Consider the following 26,954-nt stretch of genomic DNA (forward strand, 5'->3'; position numbering starts at 1 on the left):
TTCAAACATTTATTACTGAATACCAAACAAAAAAAATTGTGGAATTTCATAAATGGGTTATACAATCCTGTGAGAAATTTGATGTTTGTGTGTCAATATTAAATGCTAGGAGTCATACAGCACCTGGGGAATGGCAGGTATTTAGGTTGGATCACAAGCGCTTCAGATATCATTAAGCAATATGGGTTGCTGTTTATTCATTTATAAATTTGACTACATCATTTGGAGGGGTGGTCTTACATTTTGACTTTTCCTACAATCTTTTATCAGAACATTGATTACATCATTTGGACGGGTGATCTTCCACCACATGATATTTGGAATCAGACAAGGGAAAGCAATTTGAATGTTATGAGAGCAACTGTTCAGCAGCTTATGGATTATTTTCCTTACACACCAATATTTCCAGCTCTTGGGAACCATGAAGCTGCTCCTGTAAATAGGTAAGATGACAGCATTAGTCTTTTGTCATAATGTGTACAAGATAGTTTTGAGGTAAATAGTTTTCGTTAATCATCTTTCTTTCAACAAACTGGCCATATCCCACTGAGGCAAGGTGGCCCAAAAAAGAAAAACAAAAGTTTCTCTTTTTAACTTCAGTAATGTATACAGGAGAAGGGGTTACTAGCCTCCTTGCTCCTGGCATTTTAGTCGCCTCTTACGACATGCATGGCTTACTGAGGAAGAATTCCGTTCCACTTCCCCATGGAAATAAGAGGAAATAAACAAGAACTAACAATAGAAGAAAACCCAGACGGGTGTGTGTATATATATGCTTGTACATGTATGTATAGTGTGACCTAAGTATAAGTAGAAGTAGTAAGACATACCTGCAATCTTGCATGTTTATGAGACAGAAAAAAAAAGACACCAGCAATCCTACCATCATGTAAAACAATTACAGGTTTCCTAAAGTCATACCTTAGTAACAGAAGCCAATATGTGTACACAAATGGAGCTAACTCTTCCACACAACCAATTACAGTTGGGGTCCCACTTGGAAGTGTCCTTGGCCCTCTCCTGTTTCTCATTTACATCAGTGACCTACCGAATGCATTTCAACTACTCAAACCCATATTATTTGCAGATGACACAGCATACGTCTTCTCTCACCCAAACCCAGTCATACTGGCCAACACTGTTAATGCTGAATTGCAGAAAATATCTGCCTGGATGATGATTAACAAGCTTACACTCAATACTGACAAAACCTATTTCATTCAGTTTGGAAACAGAGCCACAAATGTTCCACTTAACATAAAGCTAAATGGATCACCCATCACAAGACGCACAGAGGTGCGTCTTTAATTCCAGGTAGCCTTTAATTCCAGACCCATATACAACAAATTTCCAAGTAAATCTCTAAGACAGTAGGCATACTATCAAAGATACAGTACTATGTTCCACAATCAGCTCTTCCTTGCACTGTATTACTCATAATCTTATCTCACGCACTGTATTACTCATAATCTTATCTCGCCTATGGAATTTGTGCATTGGAATCAACAACATTAAATCATCTAAGACCACTAATAACCCAGCAAAAGGCTGCAGTCAGAATAATGATAAATTCCCACTCCAGGCAGCATACTCCACCAATATACAAAGGTCTAAAACTACTCACCGTAAAGAACATCTTACTTATTCTTGCGCCTACTACATACATAGAACATTACATTCAAACATAAACCCTTCACTCAAACTTCTCCTCACCACCCTTAACAGGACGCACAACCATAACACAAGACACAGATCACTTTTCGATGTACCCCGTGTCCACATCACACTATGTAAGAACTCTATGCACACAAAGGGCCCCAAAATTTGGAACTCCTTACCAGTAAATACTAAAGTAACCCAGTCTGAACATCAATTTAAGACTTCTCAAAAACCGTCTACTCACCCTATACTAAATATTCAATACTCAGTACTTAAATTTACCCCCAAAAAAAACTCCCAATTACCTAAATCTTAACATTTCAAAATTTAAATACCCAAAGTTCATACATAATACTACACTGTAGAATAAATACTGCCTTACCCCATACTGTAGCATTCTCATACTGTAAACTACTTTCACCAATGTTCAGTATTATATTCCAGTATTATAACTTAAATATTTACTATTGATATGCACAACCTACAAAATACTTTAAAATTGTCCCAGTGTAATATCCCCAGTTTTATAACTTGATTGAAACTTGACTGTAACCTACTGTCTGCTTTAACAAACTGTGATCAATTTCTCTAGTATTAGATAGTCTGTAAGCCATTATTTTAAGTCTGCCCATAATGCCATGGCATGATAGTGGCTCTCTCTGCACTGCAACTCATTATTGTAACAGAATCTCAATGTAAACTTGCAAAGAAATAAAAATTGTATACACCCACTTGGCAGGATGGAAGTACCTCTCTGGGATGTTACTGTCTGTTTACCAACATACTGCCTACTTTCTTTGTTAATACCTATTTAATATTCAGTAGTGGGATCTCTACGACTAGGTCCAGCTCTCAACTTTTGATTAACACGAAATAGACTTGCCATATCTATTTTTAAATACTTCTATGGAATCTTCTTTGACTCTGTCATTGTGTTACACTTCCTTCTGTGTTAAAGATAATGTAATTTTCAGTCATATCTTGTTATTGCTACATTCCTGTCTATACCACAAAGTATTCTTTGTATCATGAGTACATAGGGAAGTCACTGTTGCAAAAAGAAATTAGAGTACTGTGTTTAAATTAATGTTAAATAATACCAACCAAATTTGGATTTACCCAAGAAGTGTATAGTATGTGATGCATGCATGCACACATGCACACACAGAGTGAAAGGAAAAGCAATGAAGAAAAATGCTGAAAAGATCTTTTCCTAGGGCATCTCAGCTACTTTGTTCAACACTGCCTTTTACAATAAAAATTTGCAGATTTTCCTCATTTTATGTGAATTCCTTATTGTGCATTGTCACTGTCATAGCAATAATGTAATTCCAAATGTGCATTATACATACACTGTATGTAATCAGTGTGGTTTGCAAAACGTATTTTATTATTATGTGGGGTTAAGTGTTGATGCTGTAGGTGGTAGGTTGGTAGACAGCGACCACCCAGGGAGGTACTACCGTCCTGCCAAGTGACTGTAAAACGAAAGCCTGTAATTGCTTTACATGATGGTAGGATTGTTGGTGTCTTTTGTCTGTCTCATAAATATGCAAGATTACAGGTATGTCTTGCTACTTCTACTTATACTTAGGTCACACTACGCATACATGTACAAGCGTATATATATATATACACACCCTCTGGGTTTTCTTCTATTTTCTTTCTAGTTCTTATTCTTGTTTATTTCCTCTTACCTCCATGGGGAAATGGAACAGAATTCTTCCTCCGTAAGCCATGTGTGTTGTAAGAGACGATTAAAATGCTGGGAGCAAGGAGCTAGTAACCCCTTCTGTATAAATTACTAAATTTAAAAAGAGAAACTTCTGTTTTTCTTTTTGGGCCACCCTGCCTTGGTGGGATACGGCCAGTTTGCTGAAAAAAAAAAAAAGTATTGATGCCCTGAATAAGGTTAGTACAGCTGCTGTGAGCTGTGAATTCATCTACTGCATATAGCCAGACACGCCTGTACTGTGTAGACCAAAGAATGCATTCTTGTTATGCTTTCAGTTTTCCCCCACCATACATCTTGGGAGATTATAGTGTCAGCTGGTTGTACGATGAGTTAGATCGACAGTGGCGACGCTGGTTGCCACAAGATACCTCTCCATCAATAAGAAAAGGAGCATTTTACTCAGTTCTTGTGCGACCTGGGTTTAGAATAATATCACTGAACATGAATTACTGCAATAATAAAAACTGGTATGTAGTAATTATCTTCTTTTGGCAAGATGTTAATATGTCTAATACTTTCTTACTCAGTACGGTACGTACTTTTTTTTTTTTTCAACAAGTCGGCTGTCTCCCACTTAGGCAGGTTGATACAAAAAGAAAATCCCCAAAACGAAAATACTTTCATCATTATTCAACGGTTTCACCTCGCTCTTACATAATCACTGTTTTTGCAGAGGCACCCAGATACAACAGTTTATATATGCTTCTAAAGATACAATATAAAAAGTGACCTGAAGTAATATAATAAACTCCATATAGAATATAATATCAGGGCCCCAGTTATATATATATACCGTCCTATTACACATCCCTCCAAACTGCCAATATCCCAAACCCCCTCCTTTAAAGTGTAGGCATTGTACTTCCCATTTCCAGAACTAGAGTCCAGCTATATAAAAATAACAGGTTTCCCTGAATGTCAGCATAGTTGCTGATCCCTGTGTTGTATAGCATATCAGTATCATCCATGTGCTTTAGATAGGAGATCCCTAGGCCTGTGACTGTTTGTGTGACGTCACGGGATACAGCTTGAGTGCGAGGCGAGCTAGCTACCTCGGTCTCAGTCATCGTTTGACATAGGCTAGGACAAGGCAGAGGCTGGGCTCCATCTCCCATCATCACAGTCTGACAATATATTCCTCTTCAAGGGGGGCTCCTTGGCGTGGTGAAGAGGCTCTTGGTCTGAGGAATTAGCCCTGTCGGTCTTCTTCCTCAGACCGAACCTAATTACCCCCCATTCTCCCCTCCCCTATCCCATCCTCCCCTTTTTCCATTCCTCCTCACCCCTCCCTTTTGCCCTTCCTCTTTTTGGCCTTTGGGATTTCTCCCACAGGCGCGCTAGTTCCTAGGTAGGGGTTTAAAATGGTATAAAATACCGACAGGTTGTTAGGTAAGACACATATGCAACAGTAAGGTATCTTTATTTCATTTTGAAATAAAGATACCTTACTGTTGCATATGTGTCTTACCTAACAACCTGTCGGTATTTTATACCATTTTAATGTTCAATCTGTCAGACACTGCAACACAAGGGTATCTTGGTACAGACCTGCAATCAACTTCGACAACCTCTACTAGTGAGAACGGCTGGATTTGAGAGGGACCTGACCTCCCAACATCTGCGTTCTTACCTCTTCTAGTGACCTACGTCTCACCTCCTGGCGCTATATAAGGCTCCATCCTGTCACTTCATCTCCATATTGTTTCATACTATGGGACAATGCTCTTCTCCAGACTGAGGGACTGACCACCTCAAAACTTTAAGGGTGATGGACTGATTACATCGTCTTCAAGTCTCTTCTGCTTCTATCAACTTTTCTGTACTCGACTGAAGAAGCCTACTGTGTAGGCGAAACGTTTCGAAATAAAGATACCTTACTGTTGCATATGTGTCTTACCTAACATCCTAGGTAGGGGAAAGGACACCGGGGTCCATCCCATTCCGTTGAGGTTCTTGGCGGTGGCGTAGTTTGCCGTGGAATCTGGATTGCCTGGGGATGTCCCGATCCCTCTCCGGTATCCCGGAGTAGCTTTGGGTGTCTTTCGGGCGACGGGTGTATCTCTGGAAGCCACCTTTCGGATTCCAGGGGTGGTGGCCGAAGGAGGTATGCTTTGTGGCGGATATCCGGCTGCCCTCTCTTTTGTCCACCGAGGTAGCTCGGCAGATGTGAGGTTGCTATCCCGGATTGCTGGTTTACTGGCATGAAGGGTAGGATATGGCACGGGTTCCATGCTGCATCTGCGCTACTAGCGGTGTTGAGGTCCTCTTGGGCGCGGAGGGAGATTTCCGGCCCTTTCATTCCTCCCCGCTCCCCCCTTTTTTTTATTCTTTTTTATTATTTTTATTTTCTTTTCTTCTTTCTTTTTCTTAAAAACAAAAAGCAAAGGAGTAACCTAACCATGGCAGCCCTAGTCCATGAACCCACTACCCCAGGGCCCCTTCTTGATACCGCACCCCATTCTGACCCTGCCTTGTGTTTAGACCACTCTTCGGACATTCCTGATGCCCCTGTACCTCTTGCTGGTGCTGTTTCCTCACCCGCTTCAGGTACCGGGGCTTCGACTGACTCCTTCGATTTGTCTGCACTCCGCTCTCCTTTGACTATGCTTCCGGCTTCTCCCTCTACGGTACGGCAATTTTCGAATCGCCCACCCATTTCACGCCGGACCAACTCCGGTCCTACTCCTAAACGCCAACGTCAATCTCCTGATGATGCTCCTTCGTTACCTTCCCATTCTACTCGGAAAAGACCGACACGTCAAGCACTCCCTCTCCACGCTCGGTTTCGGACCACACAATGGACTAAATTCTTTACTTTAAGACCGACTTCTTCTTCTGCCTACCTTTCTGACCATAGTATTGGCAAAGTGCTCCTGCGTCATGTTGGTAGAGATATTTCATTTCATGCTCTCAAGAGCGGTATGCGCATCATCACTGTCCAGAATGCTGCCCAAGCTCATGATCTTTCTCTCCTTTCGAATATCGATACTACTCCTGTCACTATTGAAAAACATCTTTCTCTCAATTCTTGTAGTGGTACTGTCATTCTGCCCCATACCATAGTCCAACAGAATTTCCAGTCATGTGGCAATGACATTTTTGAACAGCTGGAACTCCAGGATCTCCCAATCCTCAAAGTAGACACTTATGTCCTTCCTGCCCGGGGGCAGAGACGTTACCCTTGCAATGTGGCTCGTTTAACTTTTGACAGCCGAGAACTCCCGTCCTCTGTATATGTCGCGGGACATCGGTTACAAGTTCGAAAGGTGATACCTACACCGCAACAATGTAGAAATTGCTGCCGTTTTGGTCACCCAGTGAAATATTGCAGATCTATGGCCGAATGCCCAGTCTGTGGTGCCGACGACCATTCTAATACATCTTGCAGTCAACCTCCATCTTGCCTTAATTGTAATGAAGCTCACCCTTTGTACTCCTGCCGTTGCCAGGTCTACTTAAATGAACGTGAAATCCGTTGCCTCAAAGAGGCAGAAGGTCTCCCTTATGCTATGGCAGTTACTCATCTCCGCCTCCAAGGGAGACTACCCCGTGTTTCTTATTCTCGTGTTTCCAAACATCCCCCCACTTCTGGGGTCCCATCTTCTGCAGCCTCCTCTGTTGTTACCCCTCCCATAGCCACTACGGCATCTAATCCTTTTGCTGTCCTTGGCTCTGACGTCCCGACTACAACTCAGTCTGTTCTCACATCTTCGCGTCCTTCCTCACAAGCCCCAGTATCAACAAGACCTCGTACGACACCTAATACCAATCGCCCCTCTACTCAGAAGTCCAAAAAATCCACATTGCTCAAATCTTCTTTGCCCCTTCCTTCCCTTCTTCCACCTCCACACTTTACCTTTCCAGTCTCTGTACCTAGTTCTTCCCCTCTCTCTGGCTCTATTACAAGTGTGGAGATTCACCCTCCTCCTCGTACTATGCCTTCCACCCCCGTCCCCTCCCAAGTTTCTCCCTCTTCTGCCACCTCCCAGGTTTCTGCCTATTATGTCCCCCCCCCCCCCCCCACACGTCATCTCCAGTCCCTTACACTCTTCCCTCCCCCTCTACTTTGGTACAGTCCATTACTGTCCCAATCTTTACTCACCCTCCTCCTTCTATCTCCAATATGGTCTCCCATACATCTTTGAATTCAGAAACACTTGAAGCCATTTCAGAATATATTGCAGAGACTAAACCTTCAATGGACACTGATTCACTTCCTGTTCCTTCTCTTCCCTCTCCTCCATCTTCACAACCCCATTCTTCGCAACGCTTCGTTCCTTCGCTACTTGAACGTCTTCCAGTGCCACCACACGTTGACTTTTCTAACCCCTCTAGTCCGTAGGTGCCTTTACCTACAGATTCCTGATATTTTCTTCATCACCAATCATGGCCTATTTACAGTGGAATATCCGCGGCCTCAGGGGTAATCGGGGTGAGCTTCAGATGTTGCTTTCCAGGTTTTCCCCTGTTGGTGCTTGCTTACAAGAACCAAAATTACACTCGGCTGTTTTCCAACCTATCTCAGGCTATAATTTATTGTATTCTTCGGATCCTTTCTCAGATGGGACCTTTAATGAAAGTGCCCTTCTTCTACGCAATAATATTCCGTACTGTCAACTATTTGTCCATACCTCGCTGCATTACACTGCAGCCCGTATCCACTTGAATAAGTGGTTTACAATATGTTCTTTATATCTCTCTCCTCGAGCATTTTCTATCCCAGACTTTGCCTTTCTTGTTTCATCCTTACCACCACCACTTCTGTTACTTGGTGATTTTAATGCCCACCATTTCCTCTGGGGGGGGGTCTCATTGTGACTCACGTGGCATCCAGTTGGAGGCTTTTCTCGCCTCTCACCCCCTCCATGTTTTAAATACGGGTACTCCCACCCATTTTGATCCTCGTACTCATACTCTCTCTTGCATCGATCTATCAGTCTGCTCTTCCTCCACTGCACTAGACTTCACCTGGTCTGTTCTACCAGACTTACATGACAGCGATCATTTTCCGATCATTCTTACTTCTCCTTCCTATTCACCACCTTTCCGTAGCCCTCGCTGGCAATTTGATCGGGCAAATTGGGATCTTTACTCACACCTCACTGCTTTTAGTGAGGTTCCTTCTTCATCCTCCATTGATGAGCTCCTACACATCTTCTCGACGTCAGTTTATACCGCAGCTTCTCATTCTATACCCCAAACCTCAGGCAGGCATTCTCAGAAGTGTGTGCCTTGGTGGTCTCCTGCTTGTGCTCGTGCAGTACGTTTGAAACGTGCTGCATGGGGCAGGTACTGGTACAATAGAACCGCTGAGAGACTTCTTGATTTTAAGCAGAAGCGTGCGATCGCTCGCCGTGTCATCCATGAAGCTAAACACGCTTGTTGGCGAGACTATGTTTCCACCATCACCTCTGCTTCTTCTATGAGTGCAGTCTGGAAAAAAGTGAGGAAATTGAGTGGTAAATACTCTCCTGACCCGGCTCCTGTTCTACGGGTCGCTGGTGTTGATGTAGCAAACCCTCTCGACGTTGCCATTGAACTTGGCACACATCTGGTCCGTATTTCCCGAGGGCTCCATCTATGCTCCTCGTTTCTTTCCTCAAAGTCTGCCAGAGAGTTAGTACCCTTGGACTTTTCTTCTCTCAGAGAAGAACAGTATAATGTGCCTTTTACACTTCAAGAACTGGAGGCAACACTCTCAGCTTGCCGATCATCGGCAGCTGGGCCTGACGACATTCATATTCGTATGTTACATTTACATCGGTCAGCCCTTGTAGTCCTCTTACACCTCTTCAATCTTATTTGGGCACAAGGAGTTCTTCCCCAGCTGTGGAAATCTGCCATTGTTCTCCCTTTCCGCAAACCGGGTACTACAGAACATGATGCCTCCCACTATTGCCCCATCGCTCTTACTAGTGCAGTTTGCAAAGTAATGGAACGTCTCGTAAATCGACGTTTAATGTGGTATTTAGAGACACACAACAGTCTCTCCGCTAGTCAATATGGCTTTCGTAAGGGTCGTTCTACCATAGACCCCTTACTACGCTTGGATACGTATGTTCGTAATGCCTTTGCGAATAATCACTCAGTTATTGCCATATTTTTTGACCTTGAGAAGGCATATGACACAACTTGGAGGTATAATATTTTGGCCCAGGCCCATTCCTTAGGCCTCCGAGGCAATCTACCATCCTTCCTTAAGAACTTTTTAACTGACAGACATTTCCGTGTTCGAGTCAATAATGTTCTTTCCCCGGACTTCGTCCAAGCTGAAGGTGTCCCTCAGGGATGTGTTCTAAGCACAACACTGTTTCTCCTTGCTATAAATGATTTGGCCTCTGTTCTTCCACCCAATATTTGGTCATCACTCTATGTTGATGACTTCGCTATTGCTTGTGCAGGCGCTGACTGTCATCTTATTGCAGTTTCTCTCCAGCATGCGGTCGACCGTGTTTCCACTTGGGCCACCACGCATGGATTTAAATTTTCAAGTACCAAAACTCACCAAATTACTTTCACTAGACGCTCTGTTATCTCCGATCATCCTTTGTATCTCTATGGCTCCCGTATCCCCGAACGTGATACAGTCAGGTTTCTAGGCCTTCTCTTTGACCGTCGGTTATCCTGGAAACCTCACATTACCTCTCTGAAGGCAACTTGTCACAGCCGGCTAAACCTTCTTAAAACCCTTGCTCATCTTTCCTGGGGAGCTGATCGTCGAACTCTGCTTCGCCTACATTCAGCCCTCGTTTTATCGAAACTCGATTATGGTGACCAGATTTATTCCGCGGCCTCTCCTGCTACTCTCTCTAGCCTTAACTCTATCCATCACCAAGGATTACGTTTGTGCCTTGGTGCTTTTCGCTCTTCCCCTGTTGAGAGCCTCTATACAGAAGCGAATGTTCCATCCTTGTCTGATCACCGTGATGCCCATTGCCTTCGCTACTATGTACGCTCTCACGATCTACACAATCCTTCCATTTATAGAATGGTCACCGATATTAGTAGACATTCTTTATTCGTTCGCCGCCCGTTTGCTCCGTCCCTTTTCTCTTCGCCTACATTCACTCTTGTCTTCCCTTCAGTTACCACCTTTATATGTTCATGTAGCATCTCACTTTTCCCTACCATCCCTGGGAAGTTCCAGCTGTTCGGGTCTGTTCTTTCTCACTCCCTTGCTCGAAAGCTCAACTGCCTACGGTGGCTTCCCGCTCTCTTTTTCTTGATCACGTCCATTCCCATTCTCATGCCACCGCTGTGTACACAGATGGTTCTAAGTCTTCAGACGGCATTGGATTCGCAGCAGTGTTCCCGGACAGCGTCGTGCGGGGACATTTACTATCTTCAGCTAGCATTTTTACTGCTGAACTGTATGCCATTCTTACAGCACTTATTCGTATCGAATCTATGCCTGTGTCATCATTTGTAGTAGTCTGACTCCCTTAGTGCTCTACAGGCTATACGAAAATTTGATACATCTCATCCCCTAGTTCTCCGTATCCAACTTTGGTTACGCCGTATCTCTACCAAACATAAAGATATTGTTTTTTGTTGGGTCCCTGGTCATGTCGACGTACAGGGCAATGAACAGGCAGACACTGCTGCGCGGTCAGCAGTACATGACCTACCAATTTCCTATCGAGGTGTTCCATTTCTGGACTATTTTTGCTGCAATAGCTACCCACCTTCGCACCCGTTGGCAACAACGTTGGTCAACTCTGCTCGGTAACAAACTTCATTCTATTAAACCGAGCATAGGTTACTGGCCGTCTTCTTGTCATCAGTGCCGAGGTTGGGAGACCACTCTCTCCCGCCTTCGCATTGGTCACACTCGTCTTACTCATGGGTATCTCATGGAGAGGCACCCTGTTCCTCTCTGTGAGCAGTGTCAAGTTCCAGTATCGATTAGCCACATTCTGTTAGACTGCCCTCTCTATCAACGAGCACGCAGAATTTACCTCCAACGTCGTCTTTGTTCTACTACTCTCTCTTTACCTTCCCTTCTTGCTGATGGACCCTCCTTTAATCCTGACTCTCTCATTGACTTCTTGACAACGACTGATTTACTCCACAAACTCTGATGATACTTTTCGCACTCCCCTCAGCCCTTTCTAGTTCAGTCTCTTGCTGCCCTTTACCCTTTCACCATCCACTACCCCGCTGTTATCCGTAACCTATTACTCATCCATCTCCCTTTTGCCACCTGATGCCCTCGCTTCCTTCCTGCCCTGCAGTGCTGTATAGTCCTTGTGGCTTAGCGCTTCTTTTTGATTATAATAATAATAATGACAATATATTATTACCATCCAACAAGTGTGTCTACCTTCAACCCTCGATATCTCCTTTTAAGAACCCCTATGATATGAATCCTTTCAATAAATATTACCTTGCTCACACTCCAACAGCTTGTCAGGTCCCAAAAACCTTTCGTCTCCATTCATTCCTATCTAACACACTCATGCACGCTTGCTGGAATTATTATTATAATAAAAAAGAAGTGCTAAACCATAAGGGCTTGCTGAAAGTCCAAGCCCCTCACCCACAAAACCTCCTTTACCCTCTCCCTCCAACCTTTTCGGAGACGACCCCTACCCCGCCTTCCTTCCCCTACAGATTTATACGCTCTCCATGTCATTCTACTTTGATCCATTCTCTCTAAATGACCAAACCACCTCAACAACCCCTCTTCAGCCCTCTAACACTTTTATTAACTCCACACCTTCTCCTAATTTCCACACTTCAATTTCTCTGCATAATATTTACACCACACCAGGACATCTCCACTGCCTCCAACCGCCTCCTCGCTGCAGCATTTACAACCCAAGCTTCACACCCATATAAGTGTTGGCATCACTATACTTTCAGTACAGTACTATTAAGAAATAATTCTAGATCATATGGACCATAGATCTTTCATGATGAACCAGGTCAATAAATAATGAAGCAGTCAGGAAGTGTAAATGCTGTTTACTAAGTACGAAGGTAATAAGAGATTACTGTGAGTTTAATCCACATACTTGATTCTAGATTAATAATATCTTTATTTACTACAAGTACATGTACAAGGTATACAGACCTAACTGACATCAGTGACATACTACTATATAGAAAACCCCTTGTTATGCTGAGCATTTCGGGCAAATTAGGTCAGTTTTGTCCCAGGATGTGATCCTCACCAGTCGACTAACACCCAGGTACCCATTTTACTGATGGGTGAACATAGCCAACCAGTGTTTCTACCCCGGCTGGGAATCAAACCCAGACCCTCACTGTGACAGACACACAAATTAAGAAGTTCCTGCTGTATGCGATTTTCTTATTATTCTTTCTATTTGTATTTAAACTTCCATTGTTATCTGTCTGCATTTTGAACATTTGTTTTTGTTCATGTACTAGTTTCTAATACTAAAATCTGCACACGTGTATTTTTTTCTCATTATTGTGCATGTGAACATGAAAATGGTATACAGGACTGACAGGTTGATAAGACGTGCAACAGTTAGGTACAGTGGAACCTCAAAAATCAAACTTAATCCATTCCAGGAGCTAGTTCTAAATTCGAAAAGTCTGAAATTCGAAGTATTTCCCATAAGAAATAATGGAAATACAATTAATCCATTCCAGAAATCCAAAAATATTCACACAAAAAATACATTTTATAGAGATTAATTACAGTTTTACATACAACAAATACTATAGTTTTTAATTATGTATAGAAATACATATAAAATAACATTTTTATTTACCCTTATTGAAGATTGGTGATGGCATCTGGAAGATAGGGAGGAAGAGAGAGGGAGTTGGGGTTAGTGTTTGGAAGGAGAATCCCCCTCCATGAGGACTTCAGGTACAGCCCTCTCTGGGGTTACTTCCCTTCTCTGTCTTTTAATGCCACTAGGACCAGCTTGAGTCACTGGACCCCTGTCTCACAAAATAACTGTCCACAGTCCTCTGTTTCTGGCACCTCTAACATTTCCCTAAAATGGGACATGGTTCTGTCACTGAACTTGTTGCAAAGATGGCTTGTTTCAGTTTGCTCAGGGTGGTACTTCTGCACAAACATTTGGACATCATTCCACTTGGCACAAATCTCCTTTATCTTTGAAGAAGGCACCTCATCCACTCCCTCTTCCTCCTCTGAAGCAAGTTCCTCAGCTGTGGTCTGATGCTGCTCCAGATGAAGCTCTTGCAGCTCTTCAGTGGTTAGCTCTTCCCTGTGGTCCTCCACCAACTCTTCCACATCCTCACCACTCACCTCCAACCCCAGGGTGTTCCCCAATGCCACAATAGAGTCCACAACAGGCAGAGGGTGAGCTGGGTCAGGGTCAGCCTCAAACCCTTCAAAATCCCTCTGTTGGACACAATCTGGCCAAAATTGTCTCCAAGCAGAGTTCAAAGTCCTGGAAGTCACTCCCTCCCAAGCCTTACCTATAAGGCTTATGGAGATGTAGATGTTGAAGTGATTCCTCCAGAACTCTCTTAGGGTCAACTTAGTGTCTGTGGTCACTTCAAAGTACTTTTCAGACACTGTTTTTGTGTAGAGTTTTTTGAAGTTAGAAATGACCTGCTGGTCCATGGGCTGGAGGAGAGGAGTGGTGTTAGGAGGCAAGAACTTCACTTTTATAAAACTGAAGTCCTTAGACAAGAGGTCTAATAAGTTTGGAGGATGAGCAGGAGCATTGTTCATTAACAGGAGGCACTTGAGTGGCAATTTCTTTTCCTGGAGGTATTTTTTCACGCTGGGGCCAAACACTTCATAGACTCACTCTTTGAAAATTTGTCTTGTGACCCATGCCTTATGATTAGCTTTCCACAAGACACATAACTTGTTCTTAAAGACATTGTTTTTCTTAAACACTCTGGGATTTTCTGAATGATACACAAGTAAAGGCTTCACTTTAAAATCACCACTAGCATTAGCACAGAACAAAAGAGTAAGCCTGTCTTTCATAGGCTTGTGTCCTGGCAGTGCCTTTTCCTCCTGTGTGATGAAGGTCCTTTTAGGCATTTTCTTCCAAAACAAGCCTGTTTTGTCACAATTAAACACTTGTTCAGGTTTGAACTCTTCACTGTCTATGTACCCCTTAAACTCCTGTACAAACTTCTTGGCCGCCCGTTTGTCTGAACTGGCTGCCTCACCATGTCTTACAACATTGTGTATACCATTACGCTTCTTAAATCTGTCAAACCAGCCTCTGCTGGCCTTAAATTCACTATCAGCATTAGTTCCAGGAGTTTTCTGTACCAGATCGGCATGCAACTTCCTTGCCTTTTCGCAAATAATCGTCTCTGAAACACTATCACCTGCAATCTCTTTATCCTTGATCCACACCAGCAACAACTTCTCAGCCTCTTCAACTATTTGTGGTCTTTTTTTGGTTAGCATATTAACACCTTTCGCAACATCAGCTTCCTTGATTTGTTCTTTCTTTGCCAGGATAGAACCGATGGGCGACTTGTTTTTCCCATACATCCTGGCAAGCTTAACAAGTCTCGCACCACTCTCATACTTCTGTATTATTTCCTTCTTCACATCTATGGTGTTTCTCACTTTCTTTACCACAGGGGTACCACTAGCAAGTTTCTTTGGGCCCATGGTAGCTTATTTTACAGTCCCACAAGTACTAAACACAACGAAATAATCATAAAATGCATGAATGAGAGCGCAGGTTAGTGTTCACTCAAGCATAAACAAAGCTAGAAAGCTCACGGCGCCTATGCGGACAGAGCGGGCCGGCAGACAGGTCCCGTACCCAGCAGTCCGAAAATAGGGGCATGTTCGATAATAGGGACACAGTTTGTCCGAAAAAATGGTCCTATTTTCGAAACGTTCGATTTTTGAGGTTCCACTGTATCTTTATTCTGAAACGTTTCACCTACACAGTAGGCTTCTTCATTTTAGTAAAGAAGAGTTAGCAGAAGCAGTAGAGATGTGAAGATGATGTAATCAGTCCATCCCCCTTGAAGATGTAGTTTTGAGGTAGCCAGTCCCTCAGCCTAAAGAAGAGCAAAACTCATCTCCAGGCTGAAGGACTGACCACCTCATAACTACATTTCCAAGGGTGATGGACTGATTACATCGTCTTCACATCTCTACTTCTGCTAACTCTTCTGTACTCAAATGCAGAAGCCTACTGTGAAGGCAAAATGTTCTGTAATAAAGATACCTAACTGTTGCACATGTGTCTTACTCATTGTACATGTGCATCTAGTCTAGGCAGACATACTGCAGTATTAATACTTGCAAGAATACAATGCTCAAAAAGTTTTACTTACTAGTTAGTCATAGAAGAGCCTGTGGAATAGGAGGCAATCATGTTCATTCCAAAGAAGGGTAGCTCTGTTTTCTTTGATCAACAGCTCTTCACAGTCATTACAGGGAAGCCTTCTCTGAGCAAAGAAAAGGCATATTGTTATGAGTGCTTTAAAATTTCTTAGGAATTTCTGAATGCAGTGCAGGTTTTGATTACATTATTTAATTCAAGTAAAAATAATATATTTACATTTTATAATATTGACTGTCCTTATACTAATCCCAGGTGGTTACTCATAAACTCCACTGACCCAGCAGAAGAGCTTCAGTGGTTTATCTATGAACTACAAGGAGCAGAAGATAGAGGAGAAAAAGTGCATGTGTTGGGTCACATTCCCCCAGGCCACCATGACTGTCTTAAGATCTGGAGTCATAATTACTACAAAATCATCAACAGGTAATCTATATATTTAAGAGCTCCTATTTTTTCTTCATTACTGTTTCCTTTTGAATCAGTCAGGTAGCTCTCCATGCATCTCAGGTATTTATAAACATTTTATAGAGGACTTCTCTTACCACTGTGAGTCAAAACCCATAAAAGCTGAGTTTTTAACACCCAATTTTAAAACTGGCCGATAACTTTTTGATTTTGTCAAAAATTATTTTTTAGTATTCGCAAACCACGTTAATTTAGTATTTTAATTTCTCAGATTTGAATCAACCATTACTGCTCAGTTCTTTGGACATACTCACTTTGATGAATTTGAGTTGTTCTATGATGAATATGATCGCCATCGTGTCACAAATATCGCTTATATTGGACCATCTGTAACATCCTACTACAAACTTAATCCTGGCTACAGAATATATACTATTGAAGGAGAATATACAGGCTCTCAAAAGGTTTGTCACTAGTTGTGTTTCTGCAGTTTTTAACTATAATAAGTTAATTTATTATTTAACCCTTTCACTGACTGTCCTGTAGTATGGCTTTGAGGTCACTGTCAGTGCTGTAGTACTATGCCATGAGCTCAGCTCACTCAGATAAGCTGTGAGTGGTAAATTTCAGCCTAGATATGAGAGAATGGGTCTTTGTGATAAATGTGCACTATATAATACAAAAATCCTGCAGCACGCAATGCATAATGAGAAAAACCAACAAAATGTTTGTAAGTGTTTTTAGTTTAAAATAGCAACTTTGCAGTGTATTTTTATATGGGTTTTATGGTTGTATTCTCAGTTTCTTGGTCTCATTTGATAGACTGGAAGATATATTAAAGACATATAATGTGAAGAAATATATACAAAAGATGAGGTAATCAGTTCTCAGCCTTGGAGTTGGTGAAGAACAGCATAGTCTTGAAGGAACTGAAGCAGTCATGAAGCTTGGTTCTTAAATACCGGCGACAGGTGAAGGACGGGCAGTAGACAAAGAGACAAAGGCATTGTCATTGGTAGGTGGGAATCCCCCAATGGAAGTAAGTTATACCTAAGGAGTGGGCCAGTAGACAGCAAGAAGGTTGTGTAGATGTCCTCTGTACCAAGATTTCATGATGTTGTGCCAGGCTCCAGTTCCTTTAAGACTACAGGTACTCTTCACCAATTCCAAGGCTGAGGGACTGATTACCTCATCTCTTGTATATATTTCTTCACATTATGTCCTTGTATTGTTAAAGCAACTAGTTGGCAAAACATCTACAAATAAAGATACCCAGATGTTGCATGTGTGTCTTTCTCACCTTAAAAATGAACTTAGTCATACACCTGTTAAATTACTGCACTATAATGATCTTTTTGTAATGCATTTTTGAGGAAAATTTTCATCTTGGAGTATGGTAAATGCTGTCAAATGACAGATTATAATCCATTGTGAGCAGTATTTTAACTGTATTTAGTGACATATATTTTGGGGTATAAATGTATGTTATTTGTCAGGTAATCTCAAACTTTTATCTTATTTTTATACCAAGGGTTTATTTTAGTATTTTATCACATGAGAATACTTTTGCCTGTTCCCCTCCTACCTGTATCAGGCTCACTAATAAAGTGAGCCTGATACAGGTAGTATCTCTATTTAAATAGAAAAAAATAAGCAAAGTTGCTCATGCATGAATTATCACTGCTTCATTATATAATCCTTATGTATTAACACAGTTCATGTTTAGAGTTGAAAATAACAGATAAAAAAGTTTAGTGGCCTTACTTCTGTCATCAGCTTGTGCTGGATCATGAGACATGGGTCATGAACTTGGATGAAGCCAACAGAGATGGAGTTCCCAGATGGTATCAACTGTATTCAGCTAAAAGAGCTTACAACATGAGGAATTTGCTTCCAGAAGAGTGGAACAGTTTAGTTTATAAGATGGCATTAGAAGATGATCTTTTTGAAAAATATCTCAGGTATGTAAAATCATTGAGCTATAATCACAAAATGTGCTAAAAACATTTACCTCAAAAATAAATATGAAATATTTGAATAAGCAACAGTTAATTGTTAACATTTCACATCTGATTTTACTTTTAACAGATTTTACTGGAAGAATTCTGTAGTACGTGAACCGTGTGATCCAGAGTGCAAGAAACGAATGTTGTGCGATTTGAAATCTGGCAGGTCTAACGATCGCAAGCATACATGTGCCAAGATTAAAAAACAGATCGAAAATCGGGAATGGAAGGACTGGAAGAACTGGATTTTCTCAGGACTAACCATTACGTACGATTGGTTTAGCTATTTTTTTTAATTATTAATTTGCATGCTTCCTTTTTGCATAACAATGAAAAGAGAAACTGCATGTGAATTTTTTGAGCTTTAAAAATATTAATGCTAAACTTAAATATTCATAACAATGAAAAACGATTGTATTAATTGAACTCTTGTAGTAACCTGCACCTTTTGAAGCCAAGTAAATTTTATTACATTTGCTTTTCTTACACATCAGGAGGCAGTCATATAAAACTGCTTTTAATGATTTTTGCAAGTAACTCTTAAGTATATGAACTTTAATTCATAAATATTTTCTTAAAGCATTTTGGAAATACAGTGGACCCCCGGTTAACGATATTTTTTCATTCCAGAAGTATGTTCAGGTGCCAGTACTGACCGAATTTGTTCCCATAAGGAATATTGTGAAGTAGGTTAGTCCATTTCAGACCCCCATACATACACATACAAACGCACTTACATAAATACACTTACATAATTGGTCGCATTGGGAGGTGATCGTTAAGCGGGGGTCCACTGTATTTCACTCCTAGGACCTTGGTTACTGCAAATTATACAATAGACTGAGAGAATACTAAAATAAATTATATACATCCACTGGACTAACAGTTCTCAGACACCAGGCACCCAGTGAAACTGGGCAAGTTTTCCCAGATACAAGAACATACGTAGTGGTGGAGCCTCAGAGACTAATTTCAACCTCATTCTGTTTGGATACCAACCTTTACGAGCAGTCTATATACGAATGAAATCATGAAACAAATGATTTTGAATCATTAACAGAACTGCGGCTAGCCAGGATTCGATCCTGCATCACCATGCCCAGCCCTGTGAGAACAGGACAATGTATGCATCACTTTATCAACTGGACTAACAATTCTCAACACTCAAACAGGAAGTTTGTTCTTGCATCTGGAAAAACACGCCTGGTGTTTGATACTTGTTGGTCCAGCAGACAGTCATGTGTACACTGTTCTGTTCTCACAGGGTTCAGGTAAAGGATATGTGTCTTTTTACAATAATTTATAATTTTCTTTGCAGAAGAAACTAATTATTTAGATGAGCTAATCTGAATAGTTATAATTTGTGCCTCAGTATGTTTTCCAGTTTATTTCAGAATTGCTCATTCTTGTTTATAATATCTCAGGTCACTGGCAACTTGGTGGTTTTGGGGCTGATGTGCGATATCAGGATGGAACACTGATTAGTCTGAAACTGAGACCATCGTCTGCCATTGCTAGAACAATACTGAATGTACACTATATTTGTAAGATAGGAAATATTACAAGTTTTAAGTAAATTATGATTGTTTCATTCAACCTTTAATTCATAATATATACAGCACTGCATTATTTACTGATGAAGCTTGCTTGACAGTGCTGTGCTGTACTGTACTGTACAATAGTACATATTTCTTTTGCAGTAAATTGAAGTTTTAAAGGTATATTGTGCTCACAGAAATTAAATGTGCATATACAGTACTTCTAATCCTCCTTAACAGATAGCAGCACATACTCATTGATGGTAGTTTTTCAGCAAGCCAACCAATAAAATTACAGCAAACATTTCATAAAACAGATTAATAGGGGAAAGAGATGTTCACTTTAGAAAAAAAATCCATTTTGAAAGTTTTGATTAAGTGGATGCAGGCCACTAATTGACTGACTTCCGGACCAGACGACTGTCTGATATAGCAGATTTGGTCCACTTCATATCTATTTTAATCAGACATCCCATTAAATGTATACATTAAGCCCTTGTCTGGCCAGATTTTTTTTATCCATTTTTGCCAACATCTACTTCATGGAGGTCCATTTTACCAGATGTTCACTGTAATTGTCCTCGAAGGTACTGTCCTGGGCTGCCTTCTCTTTTTTTTCCTCTATATTAGTGAGTTGCTGAATCCCCCACAGCATCATAAGCCAGTGCTGCTTCCTGATGACACAACAAACTTATAATCTGGGCCATGATTTTGAACAAATGTGAACTTAAAATGTTTATACCTAGGTAATAACAAATAAAATGACCCTTAATAGTAGAAAAAACGTTCTTAAACTTTTGGGAATAAACCTTGTCCACAACTGGATATCAAAATTAATGAATTTGAAGCAGGGAATATGTATGAGGGTAAGTTCCTAGTTTACTCATAGATAAATTAAAATTTAATGCTTATATCAAGAAGATAATAATTTAAAAAATTTAATGCTCTGTCAAGTAGCAAAAAGCTGTTAGTATAATTTAACACTACTCTCATTTACCTAAACCTCAGTTATGAAACTTGTGCTTGGGGTTTTACCTCAGCTGTCCACCAAGTTGAGTACCATACTGTCTTGGACACCTCTTTGCATCCAATGTGCCTACATTCACCACCCTTATATATTGTGCCACAAATCTGCACAAGTCCAGGTCCTGTCACCTTGTGGGGACGACCTAGGTTGATGCTACCTGGTTTAGGTTTAAATTGAATTAGAACAAGATAACACAATCATTCAGGAATAATATTTATAATAAAGATAAACAATTTGTGAATGAAATAATGAAGTTTATAGTAACTTATTACTCATAATTTTAAAACTGGAAATTTCTCACAATCATGACTAAACATAAAAAAATATACTTAATAGCCTCTTATTTGGACCAGCTTAGCTAATGACATCTTGGAGACTCAAGCCAATATTAAAAATTATACACAAATAACCTGCACTTAGAAGAGGAAACTCATGATAACGTTTTGATTCATCTTGGACCACTGACAAGTCATACTGAAGCAAGAGGTGAAGGCCAAAATATATGAGAGGGTGGGGGAAAATGGAGTAGCAGTAGCAGTAATAATATAGGTGGAGGGCATAAAATAGCGGCAAGAGTAGTAAGGTAGTCTAAAGTGTCGTAAGTTTCCTTTCCTAAGCACAAGTTGTGTACTGTTCCAGCCATGGTATCCTACAACCTCTTATATAAACTCAATAATAAAATTATTAAAAATACAGTAATCACGCTGAAATTTTCACTAATATACAAATAGGGATGACTCTATACATAGTGAGGGAATATGATTTTTGTTATCTGGGGTATTTTCCTTGCTAGGGCAGCTGTGGTATGGAGATTATGTAAGTGCTGCCCCTATCTATGCATTTGCAAAGCAGAGAAACTCATAACTCGACTCACGAAATCGTAAATAACAAAAAAAGGCACAATACCGTGACTGGAACGATACAAATAACCCGCACATAAGAGAGAAGCTTACGACGACGTTTCGGTCCGACTTGGACCATTGACAAAGTGACTGTCATTGATCCAAGTCGGACCGAAACGTCGTCGTAAGCTTCTCTCTTTTATGTGCGGGTTATTTGTGTAACGAAATCGTAATGACACGATTGCAAACAAACCATACCACGGACGGGGATAGAACCCGCGATCAGAGAGTCTCAAAACTCCAGACCGTGGCGTTAGCCACGGTCTGTAAGTTTCTGCTAGCCTGGGTATTAAGCCCGGCTTTTGAGCTGCAGCACTCGAGTGGACAATCTACTTCTACAGTAAGTGGTAAGAGGTAAAATGGAAAATTACTGCAATGCACCATTCCATCGTAACCTACTGGTGGGTTGGGTGCTAATTTGTTTGTGGTATTTGCTTCCAAATCTCAGTTTGTGTCCTTGATTTGTGGTCCAATGTGTGAATTCTAGCCTCATAAATTGAAAGTTTGGGTGGCACTGGGTGAGTGACGCAGCATATCACTCACTTGCCAGTATATCTTGACTAGGATTTAGCAGACTTTGGAAGGTAAACCTCCTCTTTCGTCCCTATCACTGCAATCCGTCGTTCTGGAAGTTATGGTGGTTATTAAGAGCCCCAGGTAATAGAGATGTATATGCAAACAAAGCAACACCTGAAGACAAATATTATGAAGCAGAAACGAGAGCCACAGGTTGCTGCTGTTGCAGCAGCAGTAACAGCAGCAAGAACAGCACCAGTAACAGCAGCAAAAACAGTAGCAGCAACAACAGTAGCAACAGCATTAAGAGCAGCAACAACAGCAGTAACAGTAGAAACAACAGTAACAGCAGCAACATCATTAACAGCAACAAAAACAGCAGCAGCAGCAACAGTAGCAGCAACAACAGCAACAGCAGCAACAGTAACAGCAGCAACAGTAACAGCAACAGCAGCAACAACAACAGCAACAACAGCAGCAGTAGCAACAACAACAGCAGCAGCAACAGCAATAACAGCAGCAACAACAGCAGCAGCAGCAGCAACAACAGCAGCAGCAATATCAGCAACAGCAACACTAGGAACAGCAGCAGCAACAGCAGAAATAGCAGCAACAGCAGCAGGTGTTGTGAAGAAGAGTACACGTGAGTGTGAGGTCACTATACACGTGACTTACTCCTCTCACTCCACCATCCTTCACTACACACAACTGGCTCCTCCTTCAGTCATGTTACACTTACTCTCCAGGTGTCTACATGTCATTGAATGAAAACATTTCACCAGCAGGTAGTATGGAGGGTTCTAATAGTGTTGTGTAAGACAAAATGTGTACACCAGTGCTAGTGAACGCAAGAGACAATGGATAACTATGACGGCTGTGGCGGCTGCGGCGTTGATGGCGGCGGCTGCGGCGTTGATGGCGGCGGCGGTGGCGGGAACAGGTAAGAACAATATAACACCATGTCAAACCATTCTCGACTACTTCGCTGATGTAAGTATCGCCGCCGTTATTTATACATAATTGGTTTATTTGTGGTTAAATATGTTTTGTACGCTTTAACCTAACCTAAAATGACGATAACAGTATCTGGTAAACTTACAGCAAAAGTTAAGAAATTCTAATTGATTCACGTCTATTAATGTTAAAAAGCGTCCACAGGGGTGCATAATTAAGATATTAAATTACTATCTCCTTAACATAATTAAAATACGATGCAGTATTCTGTCAGGCAAAAGCAGTTCATCCAACTCTTGATCCTCTTCCAGTCTTCCTTCAATTCCCATAGAAAACTGATAACACATCTTGTCCCATTATATTTCTATTATACTCAAGAAATCGTAATGATACAACTGCAAACAAACCACGGACCTCTGGAGTTTTACGAATCAATCACTGCGAGTTCAATCCCCGCCCGTACCGTGGTTTATATTTCTACTATAACTAGCTAACTTCCTGTACCTTCATCTCTTTTCAATCACTCCACAGAACTCAAGATTATTGAATCATTTCGAAATAATAAGCCACACTTTCTGAAACTGTACCATCTGTTCATTAACTACCTTTCTTATTGTAGTTAACTACATAAGAGAACCTACTTAACAGTCTATGTCTAATTCTTAAGCAGCCTTTAAACATTAGAATTAGTTTAGGACATGAGACAGCGACTTACTGTAATTTTTGATGAATATCGAATTTTGTCTGTATTTTTAATCCCACATTGTTCCTCTGTTTCAAAAACCTGCACACTGGTGCGGAAGGGATAATCCGAATTATTGGGGGGATACCTGGAGGGTATACTTGGAGGGTATATCTGGAGGGCGTTCCGGGGGTCAACGCCCCCCGCGGCCCGGTCCACGACCAAAATCACATAAATCAATAGAACACACAAACTGATTCGCAAAAAAACTATTATTATTCTTCAATTGTTTGCCAGATTTAGTGTTAAGTTTTACCTGAGTGATGATCTTAATACCGCCAGTTGAATCACCTTAGTTAATACCACCCTTCGATCTATTTCCTTAGGTAACATTAACTGCTATTCTATCTCCTTAAGTAATACCGACAATTCTAATATTAATTTAATAATACCACTCGTATTACCCTAGCCACTGTAATACCAACTACTGTTCTTTTTTCGTAGTTAATGCCACCATCGCTCTTCATTTTTTGTTAATATTGCATATTAATCTTCTATTACAGTCAAATATAAATTCTGCAATAGCTGTTGCATTCGCAACCTCCTCTTGGTAGCGTTTCCATCTATCAGCTATTCTATTTTTAAAATACATTTCCATACCAAAATGGAGATAGAGAAAGACCTCTGGTTGATTCAATTTCAGTAAGGTTACTGACCCGTTAACAGGGGTAATATCACTTTCTCAATATACACTGCCACAGTCCTAGCACGGCACCTGCCTAGCCTTCAACATAAGACCAGCCTAGCTCTAGCCTAGGCCAACATGGCACCAGCCTAGCCCCAGCACGTCACCAGCCTAGCTGTAGCCTAGGCCAACATGGCACCAGCCTAGCCCCAACACGTCACCAACCTATCTGTAGCCTAGGCCAACATGGCACCAGCCTAACTCCAGCACGTCACCAGCCTAGCTGCAGCCTAGGCAAACATGGCACCAGCCTAGCCCCAGCACGTCACCAGCCTAGCTGTAGCCTAGGCCAACATGGCACCAGCCTAGCTCCAGCACGTCACCAGCCTAGCTGCAGCCTAGGCAAACATGGCACCAGCCTAGCCCCAACACGTCACCAACCTATCTGTAGCCTAGGCCAACATGGCACCAGCCTAACTCCAGCACGTCACCAGCCTAGCTGCAGCCTAGGCAAACATGGCACCAGCCTAGCCCCAGCACGTCACCAACCTAGCTCTAGCCTAGGCCAATATGGCACCAGCCTAGCTGTAGCCTAGCCCAACATGGCACCAGCCTTGCCCCAGCACTTCACCAGCCTAGCTCTAGCCTAACCCAACATGGCAACAGCCTAGCACCAGCCTAGCTCTAACGTAGCCCAACATGGCACCTGCCTAGCTTCAGCCTAGGCCAATGTGGCAAAAGCCTAGCTGTAGCCTAGCCTAACATGGCTCGGGCCTATCAGCAAAGCAATTTATTCACTGTTTAGTTTTAAACTTTGTTGTCAAGATTATACTTCTGCTGGAAGTTCAATACAATAAGGAAAGTGAAGTTTAACCTTCGTATGGTGAGTCACGTGGCCTGACACACACTTCAAAATGGATAAAACAGTCTTTAACAAGCCTGGCTACCATGCGAGTGTATGTGTACTCACCTAGATTTGGTTGAAGGGGTCAATTCAAAGCTCCTGGTCCCGCCTCTTCGCTGGTCGCTACTAGGTCCACTCTCTCCCTTCTCCATTTTTATCGTATCTCTTCTTAAAGCTATGTATAAATCCTGCCTCCACTACATCACTCTCCAGACTGTTTACTTTCTGACAACTCTATGACTGAAGAAATACCTCCTAAAATCCCCGTGACTCATCTGAGTTTTCAACTTCCAGTTGTGACCCCTTGCTGCTGTATTCCCTCTGAAACATTGTCCCTATCCACCTTGTCAATTCCTCTCAGCATTTTATGTTATCAGGTCCCCTCTATCCCTCCTGTCCTCCAGTGTTGTCAGGTTGATTTCCCTTAACTTCTCCTCCGGGACTAGACTTGTTGCAAACTTCTTCACTTTCTCTAATTTCTTGACGTGTTTGACCAGTGTGGGTTCCATACTGGTGCTGCATACTCCAATATGGGCCTGACGTACACAATATACAGTGTCCTGAATGACTCCTTAGAAGTCAAAACGCTATTCTAGGTTTGCCTGGCGTCCATATGCTGCAGCAGCTATTTGGTTGATGTATGCCTCGGGAGATGTGTTCCGTATGATGCTCACCCCAAAATCCTTTTCTCTGAGTGAGTTTTGCAGCCTTTGACCTTTTAGGCTGTACTCTGTCTGCGGTCTTTTGTCCTTCCCCAAACTTCATGAGTTTGCACTTGCTGGGGTTAAACTCCATGAGACATTTGTCACACCAAGCTTGCAGTTTGTCCAGATCTCCTTGTAGGTTTACTTGATCCTCGTCCACCTTGTTTTCTTCTCATTAGTTTCACAACGTCTGCAATTAGGGACACCTCTGAATCTATCCCTTCTGTCATGCCATTCACATATGCACTAGAAACAGCACCGGACCTAGGACTGACCCTTCTGGAATTCCACTCGACACATGCACCCACTCTTGACACCTCGTCACGTACAAGCACACACAGTTTCCTTCTTGTCAGGTATTCCCTGATCCACTGCAGTACTTTCCCTGCTATTCCTGCCTGCTCCACTAGCTTTTCAACCAGTCTCTTGTGTGGTACTGTATCGAAAGACTTCTTACAGTCCAAGAAGATGCAGTCTACCCATCTCTCTCTCTCTCTCTCTCTCTCTCTCTCTCTCCTGTCTTACTTGTTACCTTATCGCAGGTCTAGTAGATTTGTGATGCAAGATCTCCCTTCCCTGAGGCCATGCTGGTTGTCATGTATGAGCCCATTCCTTTCTTGGTGCTCCACCACTCTTCTCATGATATTCTTCTCCATAACTTTACATACAATAAATGTCAGTGACACTGGTCTATAGTTTAGTGCTGCTTGTCTTTCTTAAAAAATCGAGATTTCGTTTGTCTTCCACACCTGAGGCAATTACCCTATTTCAGTAGATTTATTGAAGATTATTGTAAGTGGCACACATAATGCATCTGCTTCCTCTCTCAGGACCTACGAAGAGATGTTATCTGGGCCCACCTCCTTCGAGGTATCTAATTCACCTAGCAGTTTCTCCTCGGTTGCGTGTAGTGACCAGCACTTGCTGGTGCACCCTACTCCCTCTGTTTA

General features: G+C 41.7%; 2 protein-coding genes and 1 long non-coding RNA gene across 8 annotated transcripts in view; 2 read left to right on the plus strand and 1 right to left on the minus strand.

Moving 5' to 3' along the window:
* The window catches only part of LOC128693679 (sphingomyelin phosphodiesterase), an 84,986-nt gene extending 65,316 nt beyond the window's left edge, over positions 1-19,670 (plus strand). Inside the window, exons 9-15 of one of the 2 annotated variants that reach the window (XM_053783462.2) lie at positions 271-443; positions 3,670-3,861; positions 15,934-16,104; positions 16,358-16,550; positions 17,863-18,047; positions 18,175-18,360; positions 19,517-19,670. In XM_053783462.2, the coding sequence (XP_053639437.1) occupies positions 271-443; positions 3,670-3,861; positions 15,934-16,104; positions 16,358-16,550; positions 17,863-18,047; positions 18,175-18,360; positions 19,517-19,547 (1,131 nt within the window). In that variant the 3' untranslated portion in view covers positions 19,548-19,670. The remainder of the gene's footprint in view (positions 1-270; positions 444-3,669; positions 3,862-15,933; positions 16,105-16,357; positions 16,551-17,862; positions 18,048-18,174; positions 18,361-19,516) is intronic. The other variant, XM_053783463.2, reaches the window with a different exon arrangement.
* LOC138853580 (uncharacterized) overlaps positions 294-26,954 on the minus strand; it is a 134,842-nt gene continuing 108,181 nt past the window's right edge. For 4 of the 5 annotated variants that reach the window (XR_011392745.1, XR_011392746.1, XR_011392749.1 and 1 more), the window contains exons 2-5: positions 20,666-20,814; positions 17,851-17,947; positions 15,671-15,784; positions 294-433 (exon numbers count right to left, since the gene is read on the minus strand). This is a non-coding gene — a long non-coding RNA (uncharacterized lncRNA). Of the gene's footprint in view, positions 434-15,670; positions 15,785-17,850; positions 17,948-20,665; positions 20,815-22,814; positions 22,949-26,954 lie in introns of those variants that run through there. The other variant, XR_011392748.1, reaches the window with a different exon arrangement.
* The window catches only part of LOC128693678 (transcription factor cwo), a 106,998-nt gene continuing 102,852 nt past the window's right edge, over positions 22,809-26,954 (plus strand). Inside the window, exon 1 of the mRNA XM_053783460.2 lies at positions 22,809-23,015. Within this exon, the coding sequence (XP_053639435.1) occupies positions 22,933-23,015 (83 nt within the window). The 5' untranslated portion in view covers positions 22,809-22,932. The remainder of the gene's footprint in view (positions 23,016-26,954) is intronic.

This window comes from Cherax quadricarinatus, chromosome 34 (assembly GCF_038502225.1).
Source record: "Cherax quadricarinatus isolate ZL_2023a chromosome 34, ASM3850222v1, whole genome shotgun sequence".
Taxonomy (NCBI): Eukaryota; Metazoa; Arthropoda; class Malacostraca; order Decapoda; family Parastacidae; genus Cherax; species Cherax quadricarinatus.